Below are 9,700 nucleotides of genomic sequence, written 5' to 3' on the forward strand. Positions count from 1 at the left end.
TATATATATATTGGATTTTGAAAGAATATATATATTCTTTCAAAATTCGGCCACTACAATATGATTTCAACGCGCTTCCTATTGATATAACCTCTGTATTCATAATTTATGTCTTATAAAAATAAGAACTTAATACCCTCACCAATATATACCAATTCACCTCAGTTAAGCTGTGTTTTCTATATTCTATTATATTGATATGCTGGTGTTTTTCGCGAGTGTTAATAACAGACTCATCAACATGGCGTGCTCTATTCTCCTAGATAAGGCGAAATCGTGCTACAGAGCCTGCAAACACTGTTTAACCTTACGTACCAGACAAATTGTTGATACATTTAGCAGTCGTTAGTAATGCAATGCTATAATATATTTGGTTGGTTTGTTTTCATATTAGACATCTGCTTTGATTGGAAATAGAATGAAAGGTAGCCTGAGGATCTTCAACCAGACATAATGCATGTAGCCCGATGGTTCAACACTTATTGAAAATGTAAAAGAACAGAATTTTAAGGAAAAAATAATTTGTTCAAATCAATTGAGATGGACAAACGGCAGAGCATGAAACTTAACGCGCTACAGGTGTTTGCCAGTTAATTAGAATCGTTCTTGTTTCTCAGTTCTTGGTTTTTGCAGAACACAGGAGTATGATAGATGTTAGCTTAGAGAAGTTTGCGTTCCAGATATTTATGATAGTAAATTTGAGCATCTTCGCTATTTAAGAAAATACTTTCTAGTTCCTTTTCCATTAAACTTTCTTTTATACACTTAAGTTTAGTTCGTCGAGATCTCGCTTCAATATCGTGCTTTTTTCCATCATACCGAGCTCGATTGTAGCTTCCATCCTTTTGAATTTATTTCCAAACGACTTCAAGCATGGGAATGAACCGTTTTGAAGACTGTTCATAGATCCAAGCTGTATATTGTAGGTGTATATTACTACCTCTACAACCTGGTCTTGAATTCTCCGGTTGTTCGTTCGCTGGCGATCGACAAACAAGGCTGCTCCAAACGCATCGGCCGACCGTTGTTACAATATAATCTATTACTATCAACTTTCTTTCTAACTGATGTGATTATTAAATCGCATATTTTCACGGTATACAGTAGACACTTTCGTTGTTATATTGCTACCTTTTGTTTTACGAAATGTTTTACAGCTCTGTAGAATTGTGTTGACCATAGGGCCTCACAATCCTTCCTTCTACTGTTTTGATTACTCAGGTGTCCTTGTACGGTCGTCGCCACTGGTTTGAGAACCCTTTGGCTAGAATGTTACGGCAACTGGCACCCAAAGCAGGCGGAACAGAGATTAACGGAAACAAACACTTTCCCTCTACATTTAAGGACTGGTGTTACTCTTTCAATTAGGGCTCTTGTTTTTTTTTAGATGAAGCCTTTATTGGAAGCGATCATACCCGAATTACCTAAACTGAATATTTTTTACGCACTCTCCATCAACTGCGCGTCTGTCGTTAGGTGCTCGGCAGATGTCCAACAAACAATCTTGGGTGTCACCTTCGTATAAATGACACGTAGATCTGGATTTAACTTATTTTTTATTATTCAGCAGTAAGCGTCATTCCTACCTTGCGAAGTATAAAAACGGCTTCGGATGATAAAAATTGGATCAGTTCAGTCATAACTTTACGAAGCAATAGCTAGGGAATATAGATTTATTTAAACGCGTAACTTTCGAACTCAAATAATCTGATAGAGCTTAATTGGAATTCACATGACTATATTGTAAACACATTACCGCTAAGGAAAAACATGGTCCTAGCAATATATTGTGGCTCACAAAGGAATGGCTAATAGAGGGACCACATGGCCCCGGTAGTCAGCACGTATCCATGAGTGCACCGCCGTAATAAGCATTAATAGCAAGCCTGTCGCTGACCACAAAATCAGTGCGCTAACAGCCACAGGAGCTGTCGAAAGGGTAACGATGTCGCTTTATAGCTTTGTTAGGAAAGCCCCCGCTCCTAGAAGTTAAGCCAGGCTTGTCCTGAGTTGTTGTTCAAAGAAGTAGTGAAAAGTGTTGCTGAAAATTTGTCCACATACGTGGACAGCTGAAGTTCAACCTGAAATTACACAACTGTTAACAGCAAATAGGTTTTGCTGCTGATGGTACCGCTGCCCGGCACACAGACTCTGCCGTCATATCTAGACTATGTCGGTTCGTGTCTAAATGACAGAGCAATCGTCAACAAGCGATTCATTATGTATTAACCAGCAAAATCGAGAAGATACACGCTGATTTAAACCTCAATAAGGGCCCTATGTTAGACGTCTAGAAACAAAGGAAGATAACCTTCAGTTAGCTTAAGAAAAGAAAGAACTAGATGTTTTATTTTGCTACACATAAAGAGATAGTGAAATTGGTTTCTCTGTGATTGTAGCATGTTTATAGACGCAATCGTGATTATTAACAAAAAATCGTATTTGCAACTTATTCGTAACTCGTCTTCACGGCCCCGGTAAATACGTCAGTACTCATTAGGCGAATGATAGTGCTTGTTGTGAATATGACGTAGATACTTTTTTGATTTGGTAACTAAAGTGGCTAAGTGATGGAACATGTAGATGTGTTAGGATAATATTTTGCCTACCAGATTGATTAAGAGATAAGACAAGTGGCCAGATTGCTAGAGATGATAAAAGCACGATGAGAAAACGTCTTTGTAAGTGACGCGGTTGAAAAATATGGAAAAATTGTACGTTTCACCAGGCTTTAGCAGTCGTTCGTCGGCAATTTGGCATGGCAATAGATTAGTTGTCTCCAATGTTACATAGTTCAAGTTTCGCTATCATTTGGATCCTATATGAATTACAAGCTCCGCTCAGTCGACCGACAGGATACACAACGAAGACCAGTGTGTTAGTTTATTTATGAAATAATCATAACGATTATAGTAATACTCAGTGCTCAATCTTTTTTACTTGTGCGTTTTCTATGGTTACTGAAAGATTTTCCTTGACGTCCGTCCAATACAGTTACGGGTAGTCTACACATGGAAGGTTACGGTAGGATACCATTGTATTCTTTCCAGCCGCAATTAAGTACAACAAAAGTGCAAAACAACTTCTTCTATAATCGGCAAGTTAATGGAGGACAAATACTAAAAATCATAAAAGTTCTAGCTGGTACGTATTGCATTTAATTCTTGCGCTAAGCTGAAGCTCATTTTATTGGGCGACGAATTAGGTGGGTTCGGTGACGTGAAGGTTTGCGCGTTTCCCTATGAAATCCCATCGATTTTCGTTCGCAGCTGTCTGCTCGGACGCGGTCACCGCTTGCTAATAAAATGATGATGGCACTGTGATGTTCACTTCTACTGCATGGCTAACTGTTGTTAAAGTTTATAGTGAAAATATTAGGAGTCGAATAAGACAAGATTTGAAAAAATTGACGATTTCAGCTGCGGTAAATACCGTGGAAATTAGATCCAAACGTACATGTGTCCGAGTGTTTGCTTTTCCTTAAACTACAAAATTGGGGCAATTTTCCGAAACCATTTCATTAAAAAATGGATTAAGATCATGCTGCCAAGTATCAATTGTGAATTGATGGAACTACGCAGTTTCAAATACAGCACCCGGAGCCTCTTCGCTGTTAGACACGCATAAGAGTTCTAACACTAGAATATTTCTAAAACGCGTATATTATCTCCGTTATCAAATTACTACCGGACAGTCACTATCAGTTCTATTGATATTATCATTATTATTATTATACTAATGTGCCCGAAGTGTATTTGAATAATCTATAAATCTATATAAACAAAAAAAAAAGGAGTTTGGTTATGAATGTATGTTTTATGACATGTGCCTGAATTTCCATTTTGAAGCATTGCGCGCTGTTATGAGGGCGCCACTGAATGTCACTTTTCAACAATCGATGGTGACTACACTACACTACTGAACGATTTCAACAAATGGGGCTGCCTTTTGTTGTTCTTATTAAATAGAATCAGGTAACACAGTTGCGTCCAGGTTCAAGTAACACAATAGCCTAGAAATAACATAGCGTAACAATAATACGATCCTTAATGTACAGACGAGCCAGATTAAATTAATAAATTTGTGCGATTTTCTAGATACGTAACTTAACCCATTGTTCTGGGTAATCACTGCGGATTAATGGAGGAACTGACATTATAGTTTAGGTCTCGTGACTAAGCCCTCTTTCCTTCCTGCGAACCTTGTCAAGATTCGTATTCTGATGCAAAGTCATTACTAGAAAAACAAAAATATGCTGAATTGCACTAATGGAGCACACATTTTTTCATGAGAGCATGAGGCTGGTATTAAAAATATTGAATTCATGTAACTAATTTATTCGCTATAAAATTCCTGCCGAGGTTCGCATGCTTCTGCTGTAACAACAGCTATACAAAAACAGCCGAAGTATCTTGGTACTTATCGAACTCCAAAAGTCCCTACTAAGTTACCATAGGCAACGCTTGATACGAAGGCAACTTTATCGGACGATTTGTGATGAAACGTGTCCGTTGGTGAACCTATATGAGACTGTATTTGTGTATGATTAGAAGATTGATGTTTACGCTAAATTCAAAAACACAGGGCTTTTAAGGATAACTGATCACCTTTTTATTCCAGACTCGTTTCTCCGAAACATGAAGCAGAAGCTAGTTTGCTAAAAGAGGAAAAGCTTATTTCTTCACAAGCCATCTGTTTACATGTACACACTGCAATAATGTAAAGAGGATTAGAACTACATTAAGCCTTGCAACCTGCAACAGAAGAGGATGCAATTCAAAAATATTATTTCGAAAATTTCCCATTGGCACTAGGGCTCGACCTCGACCGGCAACCAGACCCGGTGTGATGCAACGCTACCCCCCACTATAACACATGCAAATGTATACATTGGCTCTTTGTCGCTTATTGGTTATATTATTTTTACTTAATGCAGCAGATTGCAGCCTAATCGAAGCAAGAAAAAGGCAGAAGTTCTGACGAAACTTACTATTCAAATTGACGAAAGTTTTTCGTAAAACTGTATAATAAGGTGAATTACGACGCCAAATATCAGGCGAGAGACAATGTGGTTGGTTGCTCAGAAGTTTAGGACAACGAAACAAAAGACAATGACTATGTTGGCCTTTGACGACGCGGTCGAATGCAGGAAGCTGGAGTTCGTAATTATATGTAAAAACAAATCTCACGATTCTTGAACTAGGCCCTAAAGGTTTTTGTCCATGATTAAAAGATCTCTTTCTTCCGGTTACCTAAAGTTTGATGATAATCAATTAACTGTAATAGTTCGTCTTAGTCAAGGCACCCAGCGTCATTTTTATGAACCGCGCGCGCTCAAACATATTTGAATTTGTCGTCGTAAAATTGTTTAAAAATCCCTTTTGAGTTATACCCATATACATATTGTAGTGAAATATGCGTACAAAGTATTATATCTACGAGTATAACTGTGCCTGTCAATACATATTTCCTATTCAAGGCTATAAATATGGTCCGAAAAAACCGCTCTATAAATCAACCTAACCTTTAATGAATGAAAAAAAACCCGTGAAATCTGTCTAACGTAACGTAATTAGCTGTCAGCAGATTCGATTATGTCATTTTCAGCTTTTGATACGTTCCGATCACTAAATGTTATGAAAACACAGTTATAGATAACTATATTGGTGATTTTTATTAATAGCATCATGTTTGTTTTCGATCCAAACTAATAATCACACTATTAGTATGGTATAAAGAAGGTTGACGTTCCTCTGACCGTGCCTTTCGTTGGATAATACTGTAGTAGAGAAACGGTGAGACCTACACCGAGCCCGGGGGAACCTCGAACCTAGTATCGTCGCCCCACAGGTCTACACAGGAAGCAATTTTGTCAGCTTCTTTAATAATTTCCAGAGGCTCGCCTTCTTGTCGCTCGTGAACAATTACAGAACAAGATTGGACGTTCTGAAATTCAACAATTTTTTCTTTATGTATACGATTATGCGCGTACTTATTCGTAATTATGCTCTTATTTTAAGCTAGCGCCAAGCTCATATTTTGTGATACCGTCCTAAACAGAAACTGAGACAAAGACACTTGATAGAAGTGCATAGATAAATAGTAAAAGGCAACACATACCCATAAAGACAAACAATACAAACACTATAATAATAATAATGCCACGAAAAAGTATCTCGGTGAAGAACAAACATGGAACGGAAACAATTTCGGATGACCACCGCGACTATTAACTCAATCATAATTTCAATCCAATTAGTATCGTTACGTATAAATTGACATTCTTTTCTAACATGATTACACTTTTTCGTCAGCGCCATATATACAGTGTCCCCAGACAAACACTTAAACTCACATCGACAGGTCAACGTTGGACTAACATCGCTATATTAACCGGGGGGGGGGGGGGGTCAACTAGAGTAGCTGATGTCGAATCGAGTATCAAATGGAGTTAACAAGGACTGGCAAACGTCAAAATACTTGAATGAAAATTTAAAATTATTAATATAACTGATGATGATGATCAAATAAAACAAATTCTAAACGTTTAAATAATTTTGCAAGCGAATTTCAACTCTCTCGTTTTACCCATGTAACACTCACGAATAACTTTGGTTTGTCAAAACGAAAGTTATATTTGTATTTTGTCCTCTCGGATTCGACTGTACGTATTATTTTATGGCACTGCTAAGAAAATGTCTGACCAGAGACTAACGAGGCTCGGACAGAAGCTGCCAGCTGCTTTGGCGGGTGTGTAAGCGCACCTCTAAATTATGACATAGCTAAATCGAGGAGAGCACTTGATTAAGGAGATTCGGTGAAGATTTAAAATTGCCGGGTTCAGACCATTTTGGGTGTAGGATACTTTCAAAAAGACAGACACAATAAAGTAGAACACATCAAAAAATGAATGACCTGTATGTATCTTCTTTATGGGTGCATCTGCTCTTGCCATGAACAAGTGAGATTTTAAGTGAGAGCGGAATCTAAACATACCTTTACATACATAGTGACGTTAAATATATGCCCGTCCTTTATCTGCAACAGAAGAGAAAACTGTAAATTAATATTGTGCCGCATTGTGCGCATATTCGTTTCCTAAACAACAACTACTCGACGTCTGGAGGCATCAGGAGGCAAAAACACATTGGTAATCTTCTGTTGCAGGATGTTTTATTCGATACGGCCTTGCCAGTGTCATTGCGTCGTATAATGGCCTATCTACTAAATCTCTTTACCCTCAAGTGATTGACTAGAACAATCTTCGGTATCTCCCACAACGAGGCGATGGCGTGCGGAGCATTCTCCTTAGCGATATTTTGTTGAACGGCACGTGCAGGGTGGTTGATGTGTTTTCGAAAGAAACACATAGGACAGAACTTATTATAATCCACCATTTATGACCAGCGTATCTAAAACAAGTATACTATATTTTATTTAGAGGCGTAATACAACCAAATAAATGAGTTTGCTACGATTGTTAGTATAACAATTCAGGGTTCGACCGGACACCGTGATCTATTGGCAGGCGACATGTTTTTCTAAGCAAGGTTGAGTAGTGTTTGTTCAGCCTGAACAAACTCATATTCAACATAGTGTAACAGAATCAGGCGAAAAGAGAGACTCTTTGCTAGCGGTGCAGGTAGGAGCGGACATAATGTAGACGGTGCAGGATTCCGTTGAACAGATGTCTCTACTGTATCGCCTGGCTTGCGATAAGCGTACGCTTATTACGCAGATAGCGTCGATGTTGAGCTGAAAAGCAATACTCAGAGCTGGAAAATAGGAACTTTCCAGGACTATTGAATATGGCTGATATTTCAGTCTAGCTGAACGCTAGCAACAGCCCTGAGCGCATGTGTAAAATCGAATATGTATAAGCCTCAGTTCTTTTTGTGAAATTAAGTAACTTGAAATTTCAGTGGCATTCACAGTTTAGGCAAAACAGTGTGCTGTTTTGCTGAACGGATTTACTAAAGTTGACCTTTAGTAAATCCGTTCAGCAGAATCGACATCGATTATACTATTTACAACGCTAAACCTTAAATGTTTATTGGTAAATGCTGACGTAGCAACATCAGCATTGAAGTCTCAACGCATTCACGAGTTGGATGAGGAAAAAATGAAGCTGTAGAGGAATCCTGATAAGTTGCGTGCATCGGGATAGTTTTTTTGTGCGAATTTTCATACTAATACAAAAGTCATTGAACGAAAAAGTTTGTTGCTCTGGGAAGTATGGTGCAGCTTAAATAAATGATACGTTAGTGAAAACTAGGGGAATGATTAGGCACAAAAATCAATTTCGCGTTATCTTTTTATTCAAACATTTGAAATTAGTTGCATAATGAATTAGCGGTTACCACGCTCAAATGGGGATTTTGTTAGAGGGGCTAATAAGTCAAGGCACGTTTGTGCCGAGAACGAAAGTTTCTGATACTTTAATTTTAAGACACTTAAGATTTATATAATTAATTTGATTTAATGACATATCAAGTTTATAAAAATATAGATACATTCGTAATTGTAAGTGGCCATATAAATAAATGAAATATAAACATATTATATAACTATGAACGTCAAATGAAATATCTCTCAGATATTCTTTACCAACCTGCATGGCGACACTCGCCGTATGAACCTCATCTTCAGGCATCAGATTTAGCGTTTTACGCAACTGCTTTTCAGCGAAATCCGCTTGACTTTTGAACGCGGAAAACTTTCCGCCTTCATTAGCATGGTATTCCCCCGAGGCAGTGATCCCATCAACGAAAATCGTCATTAATAATGCGCACAGGATAACTGATCTCGTTGAATGCATTTCTCTGCCTTCAAACTTTTAGCGGCCTTTCCTAAACGCAATGTTTTATTCTTAATAGGCTGAAATCATTGGTGACTCGATCTACAATCTCTGGCCTATTTTAGGAACACCTTCCGATATCCGTTCAATTTAATTTAAAGCCGCCCCCTTCGTAAGGTACTTTCTCGACAAGAAAACGTTCATTTATACACACACAAAAAAGCAGCATAAAATCTCGGACAAACACAGATTGTTTTTACACCGGGCATTTACTGTTTCCTGACTTGGTCACGCGGAAGCTTCGTGATCGTCTTTTAACTGTAAGTTTTCTGATTATCGTTCGGCTTCGGGCGATCAGAACGACTCGGCGGAGTTGCTAACCTCCGGAAAGTAGTAGAAACCTAGGTCGTTGTCGAATAGTGTGTGGCTATCTTTACTGGGTGACAGATTAGAATGGCTTTAAATAGTAAATGTATCGTGTCGTACACTTCCTCTAAGATGCAAAAACCAATCCCTGATATGGGAAGATCTCAGCTGGAGCTTCGCAAAGCTCACCTACACCATTTGGTAACGTACGCGATCAAAGTCTGCATGTTGCATATATTTGTAATGTTCATTTATTCACTAAAGTCAGAGGCGCCATCATATAGGAAACAAGCACGCTACGATGGGCTCGATATAATCAGCTTCATCATATGATCACGTTGTTTCATCACGTCTCACTGGGAACTGCGAGATTGGACTAGCGAGAAGCCTCGCACTCGAAATATGAGGCATAGTTATGAGTTCAACATTCACTATCATCGAAGTCTACGTCATCAGCTTGTCTGGCGAATGTAATTCGGCGAAATCATTTATTGTCAGCGGCTGTGTCAGGGCAATAGGTAAACGAAAAGCTGCACC

The 9,700-nt window shown here is 38.4% G+C and overlaps 2 protein-coding genes across 5 annotated transcripts in view; one reads left to right on the plus strand and one right to left on the minus strand.

The window, feature by feature from the left end:
* The first annotated feature begins 2,198 nt into the window (after positions 1–2,198).
* The window catches only part of LOC111246790 (uncharacterized), a 96,213-nt gene continuing 88,711 nt past the window's right edge, over positions 2,199–9,700 (plus strand). For all 3 annotated transcript variants that reach the window (XR_015324997.1, XM_086985345.1, XM_086985346.1), the window contains exon 1: positions 2,199–3,144. Coding sequence is in view for 2 of the 3 variants with exons in the window: in XM_086985345.1 (XP_086841471.1) it covers positions 3,012–3,144 (133 nt within the window). In the remaining variant the exon portion in view is untranslated. The remainder of the gene's footprint in view (positions 3,145–9,700) is intronic.
* Positions 5,649–8,846, minus strand: LOC111246404 (uncharacterized). 2 transcript variants are annotated; one of them, XM_022795948.2, is made up of 3 exons: positions 8,612–8,846; positions 6,997–7,038; positions 5,649–5,946 (listed from the first exon to the last, which is right to left on the minus strand). In XM_022795948.2, the coding sequence occupies exons 1-3, from the start codon at positions 8,816–8,818 to the stop codon at positions 5,803–5,805; spliced, it is 393 nt and encodes a 130-aa protein (XP_022651683.1). In that variant the 5' UTR covers positions 8,819–8,846; the 3' UTR covers positions 5,649–5,802. The 2 variants fall into 2 exon arrangements, with proteins under 2 accessions (XP_022651683.1, XP_086841475.1); XM_086985349.1 differs by lacking the exon at positions 8,612–8,846 and adding an exon at positions 7,239–7,412.

This window comes from Varroa destructor, unplaced genomic scaffold (assembly GCF_002443255.2).
Source record: "Varroa destructor unplaced genomic scaffold, Vdes_3.0 BEIS01000003.1, whole genome shotgun sequence".
Classification (NCBI taxonomy): domain Eukaryota; kingdom Metazoa; phylum Arthropoda; class Arachnida; order Mesostigmata; family Varroidae; genus Varroa; species Varroa destructor.

Coding starts and splice junctions, on each gene's coding strand:
- LOC111246404 (XM_022795948.2), bottom strand. CDS start 8,818: ATGCATTCAACGAGATCAGTTATCCTGTGCGCATTATTAATGACGATT. Junction 7,039..8,611: donor CGGCGAGTGTCGCCATGCAG/GTTGGTAAAGAA, acceptor CTTCTGTTGCAG/ATAAAGGACGGGCATATATT. Junction 5,947..6,996: donor ACGTCACTATGTATGTAAAG/GTATGTTTAGAT, acceptor GTTGAATTTCAG/AACGTCCAATCTTGTTCTGT.